The 22,079-nt window shown below is 37.0% G+C and overlaps 4 protein-coding genes and 2 pseudogenes across 6 annotated transcripts; 4 read left to right on the top strand and 2 right to left on the bottom strand.

Moving 5' to 3' along the window:
• Positions 1 to 6,628: 6,628 nt before the first annotated feature.
• LOC104746285 (protein LATERAL BRANCHING OXIDOREDUCTASE 1-like) lies at positions 6,629 to 8,126 on the top strand. The gene is made up of 3 exons (XM_010467731.3): positions 6,629 to 7,181; positions 7,292 to 7,619; positions 7,708 to 8,126. The coding sequence occupies exons 1-3, from the start codon at positions 6,706 to 6,708 to the stop codon at positions 7,960 to 7,962; spliced, it is 1,059 nt and encodes a 352-aa protein (XP_010466033.1). The 5' UTR covers positions 6,629 to 6,705; the 3' UTR covers positions 7,963 to 8,126.
• A 2,556-nt stretch (positions 8,127 to 10,682) lies between these two features.
• On the top strand, positions 10,683 to 12,200 carry LOC104746284 (protein LATERAL BRANCHING OXIDOREDUCTASE 1-like). Its single transcript, XM_010467728.3, has 3 exons — positions 10,683 to 11,255; positions 11,366 to 11,693; positions 11,782 to 12,200. The coding sequence occupies exons 1-3, from the start codon at positions 10,780 to 10,782 to the stop codon at positions 12,034 to 12,036; spliced, it is 1,059 nt and encodes a 352-aa protein (XP_010466030.1). The 5' UTR covers positions 10,683 to 10,779; the 3' UTR covers positions 12,037 to 12,200.
• Positions 12,201 to 13,841: 1,641 nt separating this feature from the next.
• On the top strand, positions 13,842 to 17,368 carry LOC104746280 (B3 domain-containing transcription factor VRN1-like). The gene is made up of 5 exons (XM_010467725.3): positions 13,842 to 14,623; positions 15,756 to 16,203; positions 16,285 to 16,353; positions 16,438 to 16,637; positions 16,737 to 17,368. Exons 1-5 carry the CDS (start codon positions 14,564 to 14,566, stop codon positions 16,983 to 16,985), a joined length of 1,026 nt encoding a protein of 341 aa, XP_010466027.1. The 5' UTR covers positions 13,842 to 14,563; the 3' UTR covers positions 16,986 to 17,368.
• Positions 17,027 to 19,265, top strand: LOC104746282 (pentatricopeptide repeat-containing protein At3g18970 pseudogene; annotated as a pseudogene). 2 transcript variants are annotated; one of them, XR_015582225.1, is made up of 3 exons: positions 17,027 to 17,604; positions 17,769 to 18,856; positions 18,942 to 19,265. The product of XR_015582225.1 is annotated as a pentatricopeptide repeat-containing protein At3g18970 pseudogene, transcript variant X2 (transcript). The 2 variants fall into 2 exon arrangements; XR_015582224.1 differs by having other exon boundaries at positions 17,311 to 18,856.
• On the bottom strand, positions 18,790 to 20,384 carry LOC104746283 (B3 domain-containing protein At3g18960-like). Its single transcript, XM_010467727.3, has 3 exons — positions 19,787 to 20,384; positions 19,110 to 19,536; positions 18,790 to 19,038 (listed from the first exon to the last, which is right to left on the bottom strand). The coding sequence occupies exons 1-3, from the start codon at positions 19,916 to 19,918 to the stop codon at positions 18,968 to 18,970; spliced, it is 630 nt and encodes a 209-aa protein (XP_010466029.2). The 5' UTR covers positions 19,919 to 20,384; the 3' UTR covers positions 18,790 to 18,967.
• LOC104746279 (uncharacterized) lies at positions 20,305 to 21,443 on the bottom strand (annotated as a pseudogene).
• Between the last annotated feature and the right edge of the window lie 636 nt (positions 21,444 to 22,079).

The raw sequence follows: 22,079 nt of genomic DNA, 5'->3' as shown, positions 1-22,079 counted from the left end.
ATTCATCGGTCTAGTTTGAACTACGATGTTTAAATATCTTAAAAATTGCATACAACAATCATTAAGCAACCTACCCCACAATGACTATGAAAGATGTTTTATTTCACCATATCGTATTCTACAAAAACATCACAGCTTTAATTGACCCAGTGTTGCTTCTTGAAGACAAAAACAAAACAAAAACTAGATCACTAGCGTGGTAAACTATAAAAATAAACTAACGGTGTACAGAGGTTGTCTAGATACATTTAGAGATTTGTCTAACGGTCTACAGAGATTGTCTAGATACATTTAGAGATTTGTCTAGATACATTTTTCATGTGACGGCATTTCATTACTATAAAGGCAACACCAAACAAACCATCCACACCATCGACAAACAAAAAGAGGATTTACGTTTTTCAATTTCGGCACCACTCATATAACTGCGTCCAGATTCAGATTTAAAATCGTTTTGTCTTGTGGTCCTTCTCTCTTGACCACCTAACTATCGCTGCAAATTGTAGTTCTCTGTGTTCTAAGTTTAGTTATTGTTATACATACTCAGTTTCATTAATATGTATTTCTTGCTTAGTTGATCATACTTCTGTTTTAATAAATTCCAACATTATATTGTACCAAAAACAAATTTATTATTTTTACCAATTTCTTAGCTAGCTGAATTTGCTACAAATCATTTGCATCAAAATCGTTTCCTTGATTTTTTTTTTTTCAAGCATATACACATATATGTGATATAGCGACACTTATTTGTTTGTCAACACTAAATAGAAATAAATACAAAGAGCCCAGGAACAACATATAAAGTTGGAAATAAATTTTCAATGTATTCTTTGTAAGATCCCACCACTCTTATGATGTTAGTTGTGTGATTATTTGAATCTCCCGTTCAATTTTTTATGAAACTAATTTCCAAAATTCTGAATTGGTGTTGATACGTACCGAATATATGAGAAATTTTTTCACACAATGACAATAGAAAGGTGTTATGTCACCATATCTTAAAAGGATCTTAGCAAACTACGATGTTAGATACCTTTAAAAATGCATAGAGCAATCATTAAGCCACTTACCACACAATAACGATGAAAGATGTTTTTTTTTTGTCAAACAAGTTTTGCATTAAACTTAAACCTCAAAGAGCAGAATTCATACAAATGAAAACTTAAAGGGTTAACAAGATTACAAAGCATAGATAGATATTGATTCCATGAGTTTTTAAAGGAGGTGCAAGTTTTTGGGAGGCTAGCAAGACTTGAAAGATCTGTTGGGACCATGGTGGAAGTGCCTTTGAAAACATGCTCCGCAACTTCCTTGATCAGCAAGTGATCAACAATGGCTCTTACAAAATATGCATCGGAGCGTTGAGAAAAGAGGTACGATAGGGAACTGAGGGTGGCACAATTAATCAAAGATTGCTAGATATTCTGGCACAAATCTCCTAACAGGTGGTAAAGCTACCAAGACTCGTAAGAGGTAAATACAATGTCGTAACAGAGCAGGTGGGTCCTCCCTCGCATGAAGTCCTTGGCCATGGATGTTAAGGAGTCTCACATAAAGCTTGTAGCCGAGACTGCATTGTAGAAGAAGAAATAATCTGAGCTTACACATTAATGGCAGTTGAAAGGGGTAGAGGGATAAGGTTGTTCTGAGGTTAAGGCAAGTAAGATGCAAGCAAAGCCGTAACATAGCAGGTGGGTCTTCCCTCACATGAAGCTCATAGCCATGGAGGTTAAGGAGTCCCACACAAAGCTTGTAGTGGGCTTTGGCTTGAGACTTTATAAGCAACACTAGGTTAGTATTAAGAACCAAGTGGTAAAGGTAACGTTTAGGGATTTCAGTGATCTTTTGATACATACTATTAAGCTGATCTTGATAAAGTTGATGAACTACCCAACCTATAGAGGCTTTTACAACGCTATTACGGTTTCTATGGCCAGTAAAACTAGACGCAGAGGAAACTGGTAGGGTTGTACTCGATACTCTACTAGGGGGTCTAAAAAACTTCAAACTCAAATATGTAACAAAAACAAGCCAAGATACTCTATCTACCAGGATTCGCAAGTGTGATTTGGGCTCAAACCTGGATCGAGAAGACATAGAAGAATTAGATCTGGTTTGGTTTGTGGATTCAAACTGCAACGGATGAAACGGAAGATCGATGGGATTTAAGAGCAGACCCACAAACTGAAATGGCCAGAGATGCAGGAGGAGGTAAAGGGGTCGCCAGGGTTAAAGCTTTTCCCGTCAACATCTCGCTCAGTTTCGGCGTCAAGACAAAGCTCCCTTCAGACATCAACCAAGTAGAACACTTGGTGATTGGGGATGAGCCCAAGGAGAAAGGAGGTGATAAGGATGACTTCGAGTGGATCTGGTAAGATAGGCGGAAAGCAGGAACCATAGGGCGCCCAGAGATCTCAGATTTGTCGTCAAAATGCTAGGGTCTCGAGAGAATCACCTCACCAAGACGACCCACCAGATGAGCTGAAGGGGGGGGAGAGGAATTGAAGCTGTAGCATGGCCGGAGTAACTTGGCGAACCGGTGAACCTCCGGTGGCTTCGAAATCAGTCCAGAACAGAGTTTGGTAACAGAGGAGAGGACGGCGGTGGCGGAGTAGTGGTCCAGTGGCACCGATCTGATTTGATGCCGCCGGGAAGAGAAGTATTGAAGGTTGTGCCAGAGAGAAACGGCTAGGGCGAACACGTTTTTAACGATGAAAGGTGTTATGTCACCAAATCTTATCGTACAAAACATCATCACAACTTTAATTGACATAGTGTTGCTACTTGAAGAAACTAGATCATATTGGGTTGTGTCGTATGTTAAAGTGTGTATATGGGCTTTAGCCTTTGCGTATCTTTGACGGTATTGTAGAACCCTAAAGCTATGTGCATATAAACTGTTGTATGAGAAATTAATAAAGTTGAGGCATGCGCTACAGTCACTTTACCTCTGCCGCGTCCAGCTCCTCTTCCTCCCTGTCCACGACCACTACCTCTGCCTTGACCACGATTGCTTTACCAGTCAGGAAACCCAACATTTTGCCAGCAATCCCATTTTGTATGACTTGTTCTCCTGCAATGCGAACAAATCATTCTATTTCCTGATTTCAAAATCGATGGAGAGTCAAATTTATTGCCACCCTGATGATCAGATCTACTCACGTATCCAACAGCTTCAGTCGAAGCTTCTTTGACTGACAAGCCACCAAATCATGTGAATCCCAATGAGCAACAAAACCAATTACATCATGCACTTGTTCACGAACTCAAGCAGAGGACAGTTGTTGTTCCTCTTGGATGACTTTTGAATAAGCTTCCCCAAGAGAAGGCAATGGTTTTGTGCCAACCAAATTCATGCAAAGACCACCAAACTGGGCATCATCAAGCCCCAACAAAAACTGATGAAGCTTCTCTTTCTCTGTTTCTTTGGCATACTTATCGATCAAGCCACACGAATAACCTCCACAAGAACACACTAGAGGAGGAAAATAATTACGCAACTCATCCCACAAGGTACACAATTTACCATAATAATCCAAGACGTTTTATCCATCTTGTCGACACGATGCAAGTTAAGCCTTAAGCTGATGAACACAAACTTCGTTTCCTACGCTGCTTCAAATCTTCCCATAATTGATATGAGTTGGAGACAAAAGTTACAGTAGACTTGACCTTCGACTCGATGGACGAACGAATCCATCCCACAGTCATTGAGTTAATTGTTTTCCAGTTCTCATAATCAGGATCACCAATAGGAAGCTACACGATCGTACCGTTGATAAACCTTGTCTTGCGTTTTGCTTGGAGTGCATTCAACATCTCCTCAGCCCACTCATTATTATTGACTCCATTCAAAGTAACAGAAGAAATCGATGTTCCCGGATTGTCTGAACTGGACAACAAGTATGTTGACACCGCCACCGTTTGAACTGTATGTTCAATCATCTTCCCCGATGCTTTGGTCTCTGTTTCCACCATCGTTGAACAAGAGGAAAACCGAAGAAGAAAGAAAGAACTCTTAACTAAAGAGACAAAGAACAATTGAAACTATCGATAGAAAACAAAAATTAGGTTTTTTTTAGGTGTTTAGATATTTTGCTCTGCTACCATATAGAATTGGTTATCAACCTGCCTCAACTTTATTAATTCCTCATACAACAGTTTATATACACATTGCTTTAGGGTTTTACAATACCGCAAACTAAAGCCCATATACACAATTTAACATACGACACAGCCCAATAGATCACTAGCATGGTAAAATATAAAATTAGAAAAATAAACTTAATGGTGCTGGTGCAGAGATTTATCTAGATATTTTCAATTTTCATGTGACAGGATTTTTTACTATAAAGGCAACAACAAATGAACCATCGACAACACACTACAAACTAGATCAGTTTATTATTTGTAAGATCCTACCATTCTTATGGTTTCAGTTGTGATCATTTGATTATCTCGTTTAATTTTTCTACGAAGTTGATGATCTAATATCCGAAATTCCGAATTATTGTTGATACCAAACATATGAGAAAATTTTCATCAAGAACATCTTAAAAGGACCTTATCAAACTACGATATTAAGAGGAGGCATTGAACTTCATATTACAAAGGATTTTAGAGTATTTTTAAATCATTTGTTATTCAAGTGAGGATTTTTAAAAATATTATGAAAGCCTATGTTATTCAATTAGGATTTATGTAAAATCCTTTAAAATAATTGAGAATATGTTGTTATTCAATAAACAATTAATAAAACCAACTTTAAATCTTTTGTTATTCAGAATATCACAATTTTTTTTTAGAATGATTCTAGGAGAATTTCTTTTGTTTTTTAGTTGAGAAACACCCCTCTAAAAATCATTCCCTTTAAAGTAGAATTTTGAAGGATCTAAAAGAAAATAATAAAAAAACTGTCGGGGAAGAGATTGATCGATTTTTTTTGTAAACCTTTAATCAACATATACTTTTCTAGGAAATCAAGATTTGGAGAGAATGATTAACTGCAACAGTCCTGAAGCTTAATTCGTCTCTTCGCGTGAATCAAACCACCACCATCTCTGTAAGCTGGCTTCATTCGCCGCTTTGGATGCGTATTCTCTCTCGCTCTCACACGCTAATGAGAATTTTTTGTGAAGGACTTAGATACTCCTTTGGGTTTTGATTATTGCAAAGCCCTCAGAGATGGAACCCAAACCGACATATGGTGTTATACATCGCATCTGTCCATCATCATTCAAATAATATCCATACGCCACGGGGTCAATGATGTTACTCTCTTGTCCCTTCCCTTCTGCTAGCTTGAACACTGGCTTCTTGTATTTTTGTATTTTAGAGGAGAGTTTTGAACTTATAAATTTTTGTAATTTATAAAAGGCTCAGTTTTCTTTTTGATAGGAACTCTTAGAGTTGTGTTGATGTATGTGTCTTGGCTTGGATATATTTTTTTTATATACACACAATCAACAAGGAGGAAAAGACTGTTGAAACCAAGAGCAAAGAGCAAAAAGTTTCATCACAAAAGCTTCATAGAAAAGGTTCAAAGCGAAGAAAAAGGGGATCATGTTCTTGATCATACCTCCAACAATGGTTCTTGACATGGGAAAGAAAGATGCATCAGAGATGGAGCCTATAGAATATGGTTTGTAAAGATGTTGATGGTACTTACAGAGAAATCAAAGAATGATAAGAAGAAGATTTCAGGTGAGAATAAGATAGTTATATGTCTCAAGGTTGATTATGTCTTCTTCGTTTTATTTGGGTACAGACCTCGGAATTGAGCTCTAAAAGATGTTCTAGAAACGTTAAGAAATATCTTTCCAATGATAGAAATATCATCTACTGATTCCTTGTGGTTTGATGGGAAATTGATCTCAAAGTTGACTACTTGCAGGTTGCATAATTCTGGATCTGTTCTGGGAAAGTGGCTGTAACTTTTAAACTATACACCCAAATTGTTATCTGTTTTTTTTCCTGTGTCATACGACTGTTGTTGATATTTACACCAATTTTTATAATTTTTTGGGTTGGTTTGCTACTCCATTTGTGCTATGCATTAAAACTGATAAAAAAGCACAATTTTAGTTGAATGGTAAATTTGCTCCAAACTTAAATATATTATCATATGCAAGTTAGGTGACGTCGAAAAGATTGGAGTCAAATTCTCCTTTTATGTTGTGAAATATTCTAAAATCATTTAAAGTTTATAATAAAATCTTACAGCATCACATTTCATTTTTTTTCTTTAATATAAAAACTCTAAAGTAATCAAATCTTCTAAAAACTCATTCAAATCTTTCAAAATATTAAAGTCTTACAAAATCTTTTAAAAATCAAGTTCAATACCCTTCTAAATATCTTAAAAATTGCATACAGCAATAATTAAGCTACTTACCATACAATGAAAGGTGTAAATGTCACCATATCTTATCATACAAAGCTTCATATCACAGCTTTAATTGACCTAGTGTTGCTAAGACAAAACAAAAACAAAAACTAGATCATTAGCGCGTGGCAAAATATAAATCTACAAAAATAAACTAATGGTGTACAGAAATATGTCTAGATACATTTTTCATGTCACGGCTTTTTATTACTATAAAGGCAACAACAAGCAAACCATCCACAGCACACCGCAAACAAAACAAGAAAAGCGATATCTCCAAAAGCCTAAGCATCACCGCTAAAAAAAAAAAAACTGCCATGGGAGATCTCGGAGAAGCTTTTATCCAAGCTCCAGAACACAGACCCAACACACACCTCATTAACTCCGGTGATCTCATTTCCCCCGACGAGATCCCGACCATCGACCTCTCTTTCCTCGGACATCCAGATCATGACAAGACGGCCATCGCCAAGGAGATTGCAGAGGCATGCCAGAGATGGGGATTTTTCCAGGTGGTCAACCACGGCTTGCCTTCGGATTTAAGGCGTCGTGTAGATGAGACAATGGCTGAGTTTTTCAACCTAACGACGGAAGAGAAGAGGAAAGTGAAAAGAGACGAAGTGAATCCTATGGGTTACCATGACGAGGAACACACCAAGAACATTAGAGACTGGAAAGAGATTTTTGATTACTTTTTACAGGATTCGACGATAGCTCCGGCGACAACCGAGCCGGAAGATACTGATCTCAGAAAGCTCACCAACCAGTGGCCTCAAAACCCTTCTCAATTCAGGTGACCATCTTGATTGTTCATCACGATACCTAGAGTTTAGGGCCCATTGGGCCTCATAATAATTTATTATTTAATTATCCTGAAAAGTGAATTTTTATCGTGTGTGGTAGAGAGATATGCCAAGAATATGCAAGAGAAGTTGAGAAGTTAGCTTTTAAGCTCTTGGAACTTATCTCCATTAGTTTGGGTCTACCTGGTGATCGCTTAGCCGGCTTCTTCAATGACCAAACTAGTTTTGTGCGGTTTAACCATTACCCTCCTTGCCCGAACCCCGAGCTAGCATTAGGTGTTGGACGCCACAAAGACGCAGGAGCAATAACCGTCCTCGCCCAAGATAGTGTAGGTGGGTTACAAGTGAGTCGTAGATCCGATGGACAATGGTTCCCCGTGACACCGAACCCGGACGCTTTGATCATTAACATTGGCAATTGTATTCAGGTAAATAAACCAATACGATCAATATTAATTTGATGTATTATTCTAAGGAACCAATGATGAATGAATATAAAATTTTCTTGTGGTGTAGGTTTGGACAAATGATAAGTATTGGAGTGCAGAGCATAGAGTGGTGGTGAACTCAAGCAAAGAGAGGTTCTCAATACCCTTCTTCTTTTTCCCGTCACATGAAGTCAACATTGAACCATTGGAAGAGCTTATAAGTGAAGACAACCCGCCTTGTTACAAAATGTACAATTGGGGAAAGTTCTTTGTTTCAAGAAACAGAAGTGATTACAAGAAGCTCGAGGTTGAGAACATCCAGATTGATCACTTCAAGGCTTAGTTAAGCACATTAATAATATCTAAGTCGTATGTTAATTTCTCGTGGTTCTTTATATATATTTGGTCAATCAAGTTCAGATTTGTTTTTTTCTCTAAAACAAATATGCAGTTGTATCTTCCTAATAAATGTTTAATAAAAATGCAAGCGTGACTTTTCATGTTTAATATTAAATTGAAATTGGTTTATGAGGAACTGCCTCTATCAAAAACTGTATCATTTGCGATCATTTCATTCCAAAATATTAAGTCTCATGTTAGTCAATCAAGTTCAGATTTTTTTTTTTCTTCCTAATAAATGAATTTTTAATAAAAAAATGTAAGCGTGACTTTTCATGTTTAATATTAAATTGAAATTGTTTTGAAAGGAACTGTGTCTATCAAAAACTGTATCATTTGCGATCATTTCATTCCCAAATATTATTATTTTTGGTGAGAACATTTCCAAATATACATTGACCTACAATTTTGATAAATGAGAAACTAATTACGTACGTCTTTAGGCTATATTTGTATTAACAATTTCACATGTTTACAAATTGAATTGGAATTGGAGAAAACCTCTCATCAAATATTTTATCATTTGAGTTTGTTACAAAAATAATAAGATTGATTAGTGTACTGTATATGGGTGATTTACAGTTTTTATCCTATAGAACAAACGGATCTGAAAAAAAGTTGACATATGCGTTGTCAAAAGACAAAAATAAAAACACAAATATCCAAACGCATCAGCACAATCTCCTCCAGTCATTCCTTATTCGTTACAACTTTCAACTCTCGGTCCACTCACTATGGCGGGAACGAAATGAGAGAAAGCATAGTCAGCCGCCAACTTCTGCAACCAACCTCATCGCCTGGCTCGATAATCAAATTCGGGACAAGCTTTTAGTCATTCAACGAGAAGGTGATCGACGGTACGAAGCAGCCTACAGGCTTGGTTTGCATCACGAGCTCGTCTGTAAATTTATGCCATTTTAACCTCTAAATACCTTCTGAAACTTTTGCATCTAATGTAAGTAAACGTTATTTTTCTTGAATTAATTTAGCATTATGTTCAAAAAAGAAAAAATCGATCGTGACTGATTATGTATTCGTCAGTATAAACGTTGGTCTGGCTAATATATGCAAAACACGAGTTTCATGTTCAGTTTTTTTGATTAGCCATGCATTTGAACTGTGAAGCAATACTATATAATATAACATGGGGCGCATGTCATCGGTACAGTTTGAACTACGATGGTTAATACCTTAAAAATTAGGGAAGGGGGTCCTCTCATCCTCATTAAAAATTGCATAAATCAATCATTAAGCCACCTACCTCACAATGACGATGAAAGATGTTTTATGTCACCATATCTTACCCTACAAAAAAATCACAGCTTTAGTTGACCTTATTGCTACTTTGAAGACAAAAACAAAAACAAAGTCTAGATCGCTAGCGTGGTTAAGTCTAAAACTACAAAAATAAACTAATATTCTGCAGAGATTTGTCTAGATACATTTTCATTACAAACCATCCACCCCACAAACAAACAAAACGAAGATTTACGTACGTTTTTCAATTTCGGCACCAATCACAAAACTGCGTCCAGGTTCAGATTTAAAATTGTCACGTGGTCCTCCTCTCTTGACCACCTAACTAACGCTGCAAATTGTTGTTCTTTGTGTTCTAATTTTAGTTATTATTATACATACTCAGTTTCAATATCTATTTCTTTCTTAGTTGATCATACTTCTGTTTTAATAAAATCCAACATTAAGTAACTTTATTACTTTTAAGAATTTCTTAGCTCAATTTGCTACAAAACCCTTACAAATCATTTGCATCAAAATGGCTTTCTTTGAAAAGATTACTTTATTCCGAATTTTCTTTCAAGCATATATATATGTGATATAACGACCATTCTTATGATTTCAGTTGTGATCATTCGATTCTCCCGTTCAATTTTTCTAAGAAACTGATGAAACTAATATGCAAAATTCTGAATTATTGTTTGATACCGAACATATGATGTTGGGTACGGGTTTTACCCTGCCTTAAAAAGTCTCCTGCTCAGCTCACAGTCAGAGCTTCTAGAAGGGTTGACCAACCAAATAAAATCTATTGGGCCAGCAGAGCTTTTAGAAGGCCCGATAAAACGTTCGGCCCGCTAAGCGACGGTTGGAGTAAAAACGACTGCCACCTATACTTTGAGGTAGTACAATATCGATCCTGAGGTACGAAGATGGAACGTCCCATCAACTATAAATAAAGAGAGCTCTGAGCAAGAGAGGGACAAGTCAATTGGAGTAGGAATCAGGATACAGTCCCATTCTAATTCTAAGTACTAAAAGTCATATTAGCGAGCATATAGTTTTGTAACTGTTTTGTAACTAGCCGACCGGCTTTAAGTCGTAACATTGTTGTAATCTCGCTGATCTTCGATTATCTCAATAAAAGTCATTTGTATCGTCATGTTTCGTATTATTATTATCTTGTCAGTTTACTCGATCAACATATGAGAATTTTCATCAAGAACATCTTAAAAGGCCTTAGAAAACTACACCAAAACATCATCACAGCTTTAATTGACCTAGTGTTGGTAAGACAAAACAAAAACAAAAACAAAAACTAGATCACTAGCGCGTGGCAAAAATATAAAACTACAAAAATAAACTAATGGTCTACAGAAATATGTCTAGATACATTTTTCATGTCACGGCTTTTTATTACTATAAAGGCAACAACAAGCAAACCATCCACAGCACACCGCAAACAAAACAAGAAAAGCGATATCTCCAAAGCCTAAGCATCACCGCTAAAAAAAAAAAAACTGCCATGGGAGATCTCGGAGAAGCTTTTATCCAAGCTCCAGAACACAGACCCAACACACACCTCATTAACTCCGGTGATCTCATTTCCCCCGACGAGATCCCGACCATCGACCTCTCTTTCCTCGGACATCCAGATCATGACAAGACGGCCATCGCCAAGGAGATTGCAGAGGCATGCCAGAGATGGGGATTTTTCCAGGTGGTCAACCACGGCTTGCCTTCGGATTTAAGGCGTCGTGTAGATGAGACAATGGCTGAGTTTTTCAACCTAACGACGGAAGAGAAGAGGAAAGTGAAAAGAGACGAAGTGAATCCTATGGGTTACCATGACGAGGAACACACCAAGAACATTAGAGACTGGAAAGAGATTTTTGATTACTTTTTACAGGATTCGACGATAGCTCCGGCGACAACCGAGCCGGAAGATACTGATCTCAGAAAGCTCACCAACCAGTGGCCTCAAAACCCTTCTCAATTCAGGTGACCATCTTGATTGTTCATCACGATACCTAGAGTTTAGGGCCCATTGGGCCTCATAATAATTTATTATTTAATTATCCTGAAAAGTGAATTTTTATCGTGTGTGGTAGAGAGATATGCCAAGAATATGCAAGAGAAGTTGAGAAGTTAGCTTTTAAGCTCTTGGAACTTATCTCCATTAGTTTGGGTCTACCTGGTGATCGCTTAGCCGGCTTCTTCAATGACCAAACTAGTTTTGTGCGGTTTAACCATTACCCTCCTTGCCCGAACCCCGAGCTAGCATTAGGTGTTGGACGCCACAAAGACGCAGGAGCAATAACCGTCCTCGCCCAAGATAGTGTAGGTGGGTTACAAGTGAGTCGTAGATCCGATGGACAATGGTTCCCCGTGACACCGAACCCGGACGCTTTGATCATTAACATTGGCAATTGTATTCAGGTAAATAAACCAATACGATCAATATTAATTTGATGTATTATTCTAAGGAACCAATGATGAATGAATATAAAATTTTCTTGTGGTGTAGGTTTGGACAAATGATAAGTATTGGAGTGCAGAGCATAGAGTGGTGGTGAACTCAAGCAAAGAGAGGTTCTCAATACCCTTCTTCTTTTTCCCGTCACATGAAGTCAACATTGAACCATTGGAAGAGCTTATAAGTGAAGACAACCCGCCTTGTTACAAAATGTACAATTGGGGAAAGTTCTTTGTTTCAAGAAACAGAAGTGATTACAAGAAGCTCGAGGTTGAGAACATCCAGATTGATCACTTCAAGGCTTAGTTAAGCACATTAATAATATCTAAGTCGTATGTTAATTTCTCGTGGTTCTTTATATATATTTGGTCAATCAAGTTCAGATTTGTTTTTTTCTCTAAAACAAATATGCAGTTGTATCTTCCTAATAAATGTTTAATAAAAATGCAAGCGTGACTTTTCATGTTTAATATTAAATTGAAATTGGTTTATGAGGAACTGCCTCTATCAAAAACTGTATCATTTGCGATCATTTCATTCCAAAATATTATTTTTTTGGTGAGAACATTCCCGAATATACATTGACCTACAATTTTGATAAATGAGAAACTAATTACGTACGTCTTTAGGCTATATTTGTATTAATAATTTCACATGTTTACAAATTAAATTGGAATTGGAGAAAACCTCCCATCAAATATTTTATCATTTGAGTTTGTTACAAAAATAATAATAAGATTGATTAGTGTACTGTATATCGGTGATTTACTATTTTTATCCTATAGAACAAACGGATCTGAAAAAAAGTTGAGATATGCGTTGTCAAAAGACAAAACCAAAAACACAAATATCCAAACAAATCACGTGATATTGCCTCTAGCTAACTTGCCAGCTGCCACGGTAAAAAGAATTAGCAAAGTTTCAAAAATAACACTTTTAACCCACAAAATTAATACAAGAAGCTTTACACAGAGTGGTGATGAATACATGTGATGATTCAGATGAGATTTTCAATACCATTCTTCTCCCTTCCATCACAAGAAGCCATTGGAGGAGGTTTAAAAACCGACAAAACGTGCTTAGATACAAAGATTACTAAATTTGGGGTGAGGAACTTTGTCTTTCAAACATAACTGATTTCAAGAAGTGTTTAATTAGAGCGATAAATTGAGAGCTTAATTATTTTTCTATCCACATTCATACCGTAAAATAGTTTTATGTGTATGCAATTATGCATACACTGCAAATTAAATCTCATTCATTATACTTCCTCACCCCCAAATTTAGAGAGCGATACATACATTCATACCCTAAAAAAAAAAAAGAATCTCCTTCATTATACTTGAATGCTTTTGGACATGCATGCATGCGACATTGGATCTACTTTTTTGGTTTTTTTTTATAAGAAAACAGCGAGTTTCTTCCTAATTGTGGTAATTAATAATTAGGCATCAAGAATTTCTAATATGCACGCGAACTGGTGAAAAGAGGAATATTTTTACCACCACTTTTTAAGTTTTTTACATATATTCTACATTAAATATTCAGAAAATCTGTCAGAAGTCAGAACAAAGCAATGGGCCATTCAAAAATAACGCCGCGCGACCACCCGATGGGCAATGGCCAATAGTAAAGCCCAAACCAACTGTAAGTCAAAGTTTTCCTTTTTTTTGTTTCTTATTTTTTCTGTGTAACCCCGTTGCAAATATTTGCGAGACCATTACAGAGATTCATGGGAACAAAAAAAAAAAAAAAAAAAAAGACCGGAATCTACGAAAGCAACAACAACAAACACTGTTTAAACACAAATCACTATACCAACATGAATAACAAAGTAAGACGGAGCAAGCTTAAATTGGACTTAAAATTGAAACGAATGTTGATCTCCACGAAGCCCTAGGCCATCCCTTGATCCTTGAAATCTTAGATTGGGTAAATCTCACAGCTAAACATAGGTTAAAACTTCGTTTTGCTATGTAGGTAGCTAGGTACATATGTACATTATACATGTTAAAATCGTGTTGTGAGGAATATTATACATGTTAAAATCGTGTTGACTCCTCAGTCCTATATGTGTAATACACTAATACCACTCCAATTTTGGTCTTGACATTTTCAATGAGAGTTTTTTTTTTGTTTTTTTTTTTGCAGAATGAGGAAGTAACAGAATATCAAATCAAATCAAATAATGTACTAATTTCATAAGGCAATAATATATTGTTGTGTGATATTGCGTGCAATAAAAAAGAAACAAATATGAATTTTTTTATATCTGTTATTAAAAAAAAAAAAATGGTCGAAAAAGAGGAGTAGGTGGAGGGGCAAGTCGGCTTTTGATTTGTTAAAATTAAATTAAAAAAAAAAAAAACCACACGAGTGACCAACCGATTCGACTCACCGAGTCAACCGAGATAACACACAGATTCAGAGCGAGGTTTACAAGTTGTTTTTTTTTTTTTTTTTTCATCTTCTTGGCCTCTTGGGTTTGTTTGGTTGGGTCACTCCCCAGATCAGGTGTAAAAAAAAAAAGAGAAAAGAGAGAGACAGTAGTAGTGTTGTAACACCCCCCCTTTGACTAATATAATCAAAAAAAGCTTTTTTACACAACACAAACTCTCTTCAGATCTGAAAGAAAAAGGCTTCTCTCTCTCTCTCTCTCTCTCTCAGTCTCTGTCCTTTTATTCTCCGTCGTCGTTTCATGATCTGACTCTCTCTCTCTCTCTCTCTCTCTCTCTCTCTCTCTCTCTGGGAGTCGTCTCTTCTTCTTCTTCTTCTTCTTCTTCTTTTTTTCTTTTTTTTTTTTCTTACTTGGTCACTGTTGTTGTGTCTGAACATGCCACGCCCTTTCTTCCATAAATTGATTTTCTCATCTACTATCCAAGAAAAGCGTCTGGTAAACTACCCTACTCTCTCTACTCCTCCCCTCTTCCTATTTCTGGGATTTCAAAAAGTTTTGATTTTTGTGCGCAATTGAGATGTTTTCAAGGGTTGTGACACACACTTGTTTGATTTCTTGCAGTTTAGAATTGTCTTTGATTCTTGGTAGGAATAATCGAGTTAATGATTTGGTGCTGAAAAGTTCCATTTTTTTTAAGCTTGTATTGTGTTGTTATTGGTCAAATGTGAATTTGTGAATTTCGAATTCGGAAGTCTGCAAAGACAGTTTCTTTTATGATCATTGTTTGGGTTTTTTTGGGTGGAAAATTGGGGGTTGCAAGATCGTGAATGGCATATATATGTTCTCTGACAGCTAAATTGTGTCTAGTTTGGGAATGTTTTTTTTTTTTTTTTTTGAGTGATTTGACTTTTGAAGATGATTTGATTCTGTCAGATTGATGCCAATTTCCGAGTAATAAAAGCTGAGATCTGTTTATTATGGTTTCTCTAATTGTAATTCTATGTTTTTGTTTTACTCCTATTTTGACTGTCTTTCTCAGTTTGACTTGGGAGCTCTGAGATTGTTAGTTAGACTCCTTATTGGTAATAGAGTAATTGTGGCTTGTGAGTGAAATCCCTCAAACTGAGTGTAGTTGACTTGTTTTTTGAAGGTCTCTGTATTATGTATGTTTGTGTGTTTTAAAGTTATCTGCTTTATGTTCCCACCACATATGATACAGTGATTAGTCATCACTTATGCAGATTTCCCCCAAGAAAAGCTTGTGCATTGTTTTGAACAAACCCACTTACTGTTTAGCTCTCCATTTGACATCTAAGTGAATAATGCTTTCGATTAACACATGCATTTAACTTCACCCATAAGTTTAGAAGCATATGGTTAATGTACCATGTTACATGTGTGGTAATGGACTGTGTCTCCTTGTTCATGCCTTCTAAACTGATATATAGCCTGTTGGATTGTCTTTTTAAAATTAGATGAAACCGTCTTTTCTTCAGCAACTGTGTTTATTGGATGTTTTTTTCTGTCAAACATGTACATTTTGATTTTATGTTCTCGCAATATTTTGTGTCATTCTTGTGGACCATTATATGCTTCTTTATATCTCATACCGGTATGCTATGTGCAGAGAGTCCCAGATAAGTTTGTGAGTAAATTCAAGGATGAGCTATCGGTTGCTGTTGCACTCACAGTACCTGATGGTCATGTTTGGCGTGTAGGACTAAGGAAAGCTGACAACAAAATTTGGTTTCAAGATGGTTGGCAAGAGTTTGTTGACCGTTACTCCATTCGCATTGGTTACCTTTTGATTTTTAGATACGAAGGCAACTCTGCCTTCAGCGTCTACATTTTCAACTTATCACACTCTGAGATCAATTACCATTCCACCGGTCTCATGGATTCCGCTCACAACCACTTCAAACGCGCCCGTTTGTTTGAAGACCTTGAAGATGAAGATGCCGAGGTCATCTATCCTTCTTCCTTGTACCCTTCAACAGTTCCTGAGTCTACAGTACCAGCCAATAAAGGGTATACTAGTTCAGCCATCCAAAGCTTGTTCACTGGATCTGTTAAAGGTGATACTATGACCAACTGCTTGCCTTTATCTTTTGCGGATTGGATCACCCGTTGATGGTTGATATTTTCCTTTTCTCCAGCTGAGGAGTCAATGGCAACCCCAAAAGTTCCGAAAAAGAGAGGGAGGAAGAAGAAGAATGCTGATCCTGGTAAGCATTTCCCTCCTTTTAAATGCTTCAGAGGATTGACAGATTCTTCCTCATGATATGATCCTTCCTTTTTGATCCTTACAGAGGAAATAAACTCATCTGCTCCGCGGGATGATGACCCTGAGAACCGTTCAAAGTTCTACGAGAGTGCTTCTGCGAGAAAGAGAACCGTGACTGCGGAAGAAAGAGAGAGGGCTATTAATGCAGCCAAAACGTTCGAGCCAACAAACCCTTTCTTCAGAGTTGTCCTTCGACCATCTTATCTATACAGAGGATGCATCATGGTAATAAAAACATCATAGGAAAGACTTAATCTTATAGGTCTTCTCTGCTTACTGATCTCTAAAGAAGAAGTCTTATGTTTCTGTTTCTTTTTTAAACAGTATCTTCCTTCAGGGTTTGCTGAGAAGTACCTAAGTGGGATCTCAGGGTTCATCAAAGTCCAGCTCGCGGAGAAACAATGGCCTGTACGATGTCTCTACAAAGCTGGGAGAGCTAAATTCAGTCAAGGGTGGTACGAGTTTACTCTGGAGAACAACCTAGGAGAAGGAGACGTATGTGTGTTCGAACTGCTCAGAACCAGAGATTTCGTTCTGAAAGTAACTGCCTTTCGAGTCAGCGAGTACGTCTGAACAAAGTATCATGGTGTGATCATAATGCAGTGGGGGTTTCCAAGTACAATTTCGTGTAGGGTATCTTAATTTTAAAAAACAACTAAAAAAGCACTCTCTCTGTCTGTGTCATTGCGTCAGTGTCTCGTTATTTTTTTCTCGGGTTTACTTGTGTTTTCGATGTGGATAAGTTAAGTTGTTTTTTACCCCATTATATATAACCTCAAATTGTTTGAGTAGAACAAGTTAGGGTTTTAAGAAGTTTTTTAGAAGTTTGTAAATACCCTAATCTCCATCAATTTGGTATCTAAAACTTGTGACCATGATGATGATATGATGAAGATGGGTTTGTGTTTGTATTGTGGATTCTTCGAATTTTCTTTATCTCATTGCTTTTGTTTCTCCTTCGCTTTGCCTTGACCCATTACAGAACCAGAGTTTGGTGCTTATGAGCTCTGTTTTTCCCGGACCAAGATTCTTGTCCTTGCTGCATCAGAACTCGAAAACTCTGTTTCAGGCTAAGCAAATCCATGCTCAATTGGTAATCAATGGCTGCCAAGATAATTCTCTTCTCGGCAAACTTATAAGCCACTACTGTTCAAAGTCATCTACAGAAAGCTCAAAGCTTGCTCATTTACTGGTATTTCCTCGATTTGGTCATCCTGACAAGTTTCTCTTCAACACTTTGCTTAAATGTAGCAAACCAGAGGACTCGATTCAAATTTTTGCCAATTGGGCATCAAAAAGTTCGTTGCTTTATCTCAATGAGCGCACGTTTGTTTTCGTTTTGGGCGCTTGTGCTAGGTGGTCAGCTTCGTCGTCGGCGTTACGGGTTGGTAGAATTGTTCATGGTATGGTGAAAAAGCTTGGGTTTCTCGATGAATCTGAACTGATTGGAACCACTCTACTCCATTTCTACGCTAAGAATGGGGATTTACATTACGCGAGGAAGGTGTTTGATGAAATGCCTGAGAGAACCTCTGTTACATGGAACGCAATGATCGGTGGATATTGTTCACATAAGGACAAAGGGAATCATAATGCTAGAAAGGCTATGGTTTTGTTTCGGAGATTCACTTGGTGCGGTAATGGAGTTAGACCTACTGATACAACCGTGGTTTGTGTTCTTTCAGCCGTTTCTCAGATGGGTTTGCTCGAAATTGGTTGTTTGGTTCATGGTTACATAGAAAAACTCGGTTTCACTCCCCAAGTTGATGTCTTTATTGGTACTGGACTTGTCGACATGTACTCAAAGTGCGGCTGCTTAAACAGCGCATTCGCCGTGTTCGAGCTAATGAAAGTGAAGAATGTCTTGACATGGACTTCAATGGCAACAGGGCTAGCTCTCAATGGAAGTGGTTACGAAACACCGAATCTTCTAAACCGAATGGCTGAATCTGGGATTAAACCAAACGAAATCACTTTCACTAGCTTGCTATCGGCTTATCGTCATATAGGTCTTGTTCAAGAAGGAATCGAGTTGTTCAAAACCATGCAGACAAGATTTGGTGTCAAACCGGCCATTCAACACTATGGATGCATAGTAGATCTTCTTGGTAAAGCAGGGCGGATACAAGAAGCTTATGAGTTTGTTTTAGGTATGCCTATAAAACCTGACGCTATCTTGTTAAGAAGTCTCTGCAATGCCTGCAGTATTTATGGAGAGACTGTATTGGGTGAAGAGATTGGAAAGACTCTCCTCGAGATGGAACAAGAGGAGAATAAGAAGCTTTCGTTTTCAAGTTCTGAATGCGAAGATTATGTGGCTTTATCGAATGTGTTAGCTCATAAAGGGAAATGGGTAGAAGTAGAGAAGCTGAGGAACGAGATGAAAGAAAGAAGAATAAAAACAAGACCAGGTTACAGTTTTGTTTCAACATAGCTTGTTACAGGTCAGGATCAAAACACTACTTGTTGTGCGATTTTTAGTTTCATCAAGTCAATACTTTTAACATTACACAACAAATACACTTGCAGGTCTCGGTTCTGTTAAAAGCTCCCTGTTATCCCCTGAAGACTCTAATGTCTTCTTCTTCTTCCTTGGGCACATGGATTGAACTGATCACATCAACATCTACAACATAGATAGATATTCAGATCCTAATCTTCTTAATCATAATGGTATTAAGAACAAAGTCTTCTTACCGTGTAGAATCTTGTCAAACTCAATGTCACTTGGTCTCTTCTTGGGGTTGTGTTCTGTATCACCACCATTAACAGATTGATTATTCCCCCTTGTAACTTGAGTTCCAACAAACCTTTCGTCTGTAATATCGATTATATCATCGTCACTGTCACTGATATGAACTGCATCAAGTGGATATTCAATCTCGCAAGCCGAAACATTGAAGATTATTACACGGAAACTCGAAATCTCGTAGTATTGGAACAAGAGAAAGTGGCCTTCCTTGATGGAATGAGCCTCAGCAAACTCGCTCCAACCCTTATGGAACCAAATCTCTTGACCTATCCGTTTGAGCTTTATGGAACGTTTGAATCCCACAGGAGTTTTCAATGTAACAACATCAGGCAGGTTAGACCCTTGCAGCTTCACGAATGTTGGCGGTATCCTCTGCTTAAAGTTGAAAAAAAAACATTATCGACATTTCCAAAAACAGCTAAGCAACATGTCACTTGTCAGATCTGCATGTCTTAAGAACAGATAATCAAATTTAATATCCCTTCTAGATCTCTAAAACAAGAAGATGGAGACCTGTCTAGTGAAATCTGTTGATATTATCCCTAGAAATTAGCAAAGCAACAACGAATTGAACCAATAACAAAACATGCAAACAGTTACTTTTAGAGTGTTGATAAATTACCATCATGTCTTTCTTCATTGTTGAAGGTAAGACCAACTTGAAGAACGTCTTCACCGGCGACTCAGGATCTTGCGGTGGTCGGCGGTGAGAGGAGGAGGTGACTCTGGCCTTCGTTCTTCGGGTTGTAACCATTTTTTTTTATTTTCTTGCCCAATGAAGAGAAGGAGAGAAAGTGGAGAGCGAGGAGTGAGTGGGAGAGAGTTAAGCCGTAAAAGAGAAACCGAGAAGGCAGATAAGTTTTTTTGTCGTTATGTTAGTAAGATTTTATCTGACAAAGTGACTTTGTCACTTTAAAGTCTTTGTAGTTTTCAAAGACTCTTTTTCCTATGCAGCTCACTTCCCTCCACTCAAAATACTACTACTATTGGAACTTGAAAGGCTTTGAAGCTTTTTTAACTACAAGACGTAAAAGGTAAAATTTACCAAAGTATTGAAGTCACAGCACAAGCACAAGAAAGAAAATTCAGGTGAAAATCGGAAAGAAATTACACTAGTGAAACTGGAAAAACAGTATAACCTTTGTATACAAGGAAGGCTCGCTTTATACCATTGTATACTTCGTTGCTACATACAATACATAAAAAAGCTTGTCATAATCAAGATGGATACATGTTTGACAAAAAAAATAAAATCAAGATGGAAACATCAAATAGTAAAAGTTTACATACAGCTAACAAAATAGTATATTATCTAGATTATCATATTAAGATGTAAACGAGGCCAAATAGATTAATGCTGATGAAGGAATCGGCGAGGCTTCCACCGTTCCAAGACAGTAGAACGATCACCTCCTTGTCGAAAACTACGTTCATACTCTAACGATGACGACTGGCAATTGGGCAACACGGCGACTTTCTCCGAAAATTTTGAGACACAATACACATGTAAAGATCAATATTGCTGACAAAATCCAGCTAAACTCCAAATTTGCTAACGCTTGTGCCATAATTTCTGTACAAGGAGACTCATAAACAAGCGCACTGTGATCAAGACCAATACTATTGTTACTTGATGTATAGGTCACGCAACCTCTATGGACATGATTTGGAACCAAAAGCATGAACTCCATCCCCATGTTCAAGAACCAACATCCTTGAAACATGACCGAAACCGAGAATACAATAGACGCATAAAAAGATTTAGGGTAAAGTGTCGACACAAGAGCCGAAAAGAAGGAGACAAAGGCAGCGAGTTCAAGGAGGAAATAGTACTGGCTTTCAAGAACTAAGTGATCAGTGGAGTGAGAATCAAGAAGGAAGAGTACTTCTTGCATGAAAACCAAGGTTGCATGAACCCCAATAAAACCAGAATCTTCATCAGAAGGATTCAAAAAGTCAAAGATGAGAGTGGAAAATGCAAACATAACGAGTTGGAAGAACATTAAGACGTGGTTGATTTTTGGTTTGAAGGAGGATAATTTAAAGGAAGGGAAATATGGGTTTAATAGGTAAATGGATAAGAAGGAAACGATCATAATAAAGATGAGCTCAAGATGTCTAAGTTTTTTATTATAATAAGGGAAAGGGAACCAGAATCTTGAGGTGAAATTTGGGTTTGGGAAATTCAGAGAGTAAGATTGTATGGTATTGATTATATGCCAGAGACCGAGAATTGCAAGTGAGAGACCGGGCACGAAGTATCCTAAGAAGGTTCCCATGTTTTTCTGATAAAGCTTTGAATCTTTGTTTAAGCTTGTAGGTTTTTATGTTGGTGAATAATATGGTCGATGTTTGTCAAAGAATGTATTTATATATATCACAAGCAAAATGAAAGATTTGCGTGACATGATAAACTACCAGTCAAAAGCATAAAATAAAGTAACATGATACATACAATGTATGTAGTTTTAGATTCGCTATTTTCCATTAAACTTTTGATTATAAGTAAGTCTACTAAACCTAAACGCAATTAGTCTAATCGATCAAAATACTGTTTTCGTTAAATACTTTAATTAAGAGATCATATGTATATCAAATGTGTCAGTGTGGCTAACCTTTTATATATAGAAAAAGAAAGTATCTGATGAACCACTTCTTTTGGTGCAATGTCGACTGTAACTTTCACGAATCTAAAAATTTAAAGACAACACGACTCATCAAAATATGAGTATACCATTTTTTACGAAAGACACCACTATACAGCTTTAATTAAACCAGTTGATCAAAGAGTTTTGTATCACTTTACTTACCTTCATGATTTTAAGTAAAGCTTTTATCTTCCAAGTTCTAACTTTTTTTCATTTTTGCATAGCAAAATTTGATTATTCGATTAACAATAATTATTTTGTTTTTTT

The sequence above is a fragment of the Camelina sativa genome, chromosome 15 (assembly GCF_030686135.1).
Source record: "Camelina sativa cultivar CO46 ecotype springtype chromosome 15, ASM3068613v1".
Classification (NCBI taxonomy): Eukaryota; Viridiplantae; Streptophyta; class Magnoliopsida; order Brassicales; family Brassicaceae; genus Camelina; species Camelina sativa.
Note: the sequence above shows the minus strand (reverse complement) of the source record. Positions and strands in the feature narration are given on the sequence as shown.

What these genes read in the sequence shown, in the direction of transcription:
- LOC104746285 (XM_010467731.3), top strand. Translation starts at nt 6,706, where the DNA reads ATGGGAGATCTCGGAGAAGCTTTTATCCAAGCTCCAGAACACAGACCC. An exon ending in CAAAACCCTTCTCAATTCAG is followed by an intron (nt 7,182 to 7,291) that starts GTGACCATCTTG and finishes CGTGTGTGGTAG; the next exon opens with AGAGATATGCCAAGAATATG. An exon ending in ACATTGGCAATTGTATTCAG is followed by an intron (nt 7,620 to 7,707) that starts GTAAATAAACCA and finishes CTTGTGGTGTAG; the next exon opens with GTTTGGACAAATGATAAGTA.
- LOC104746284 (XM_010467728.3), top strand. Translation starts at nt 10,780, where the DNA reads ATGGGAGATCTCGGAGAAGCTTTTATCCAAGCTCCAGAACACAGACCC. An exon ending in CAAAACCCTTCTCAATTCAG is followed by an intron (nt 11,256 to 11,365) that starts GTGACCATCTTG and finishes CGTGTGTGGTAG; the next exon opens with AGAGATATGCCAAGAATATG. An exon ending in ACATTGGCAATTGTATTCAG is followed by an intron (nt 11,694 to 11,781) that starts GTAAATAAACCA and finishes CTTGTGGTGTAG; the next exon opens with GTTTGGACAAATGATAAGTA.
- LOC104746280 (XM_010467725.3), top strand. Translation starts at nt 14,564, where the DNA reads ATGCCACGCCCTTTCTTCCATAAATTGATTTTCTCATCTACTATCCAA. An exon ending in CTATCCAAGAAAAGCGTCTG is followed by an intron (nt 14,624 to 15,755) that starts GTAAACTACCCT and finishes TGCTATGTGCAG; the next exon opens with AGAGTCCCAGATAAGTTTGT. An exon ending in TATACAGAGGATGCATCATG is followed by an intron (nt 16,638 to 16,736) that starts GTAATAAAAACA and finishes TTTTTTAAACAG; the next exon opens with TATCTTCCTTCAGGGTTTGC.
- LOC104746283 (XM_010467727.3), bottom strand. Translation starts at nt 19,918, where the DNA reads ATGGTTACAACCCGAAGAACGAAGGCCAGAGTCACCTCCTCCTCTCAC. An exon ending in CAATGAAGAAAGACATGATG is followed by an intron (nt 19,537 to 19,786) that starts GTAATTTATCAA and finishes AACTTTAAGCAG; the next exon opens with AGGATACCGCCAACATTCGT. An exon ending in GTTTGACAAGATTCTACACG is followed by an intron (nt 19,039 to 19,109) that starts GTAAGAAGACTT and finishes TCTATGTTGTAG; the next exon opens with ATGTTGATGTGATCAGTTCA.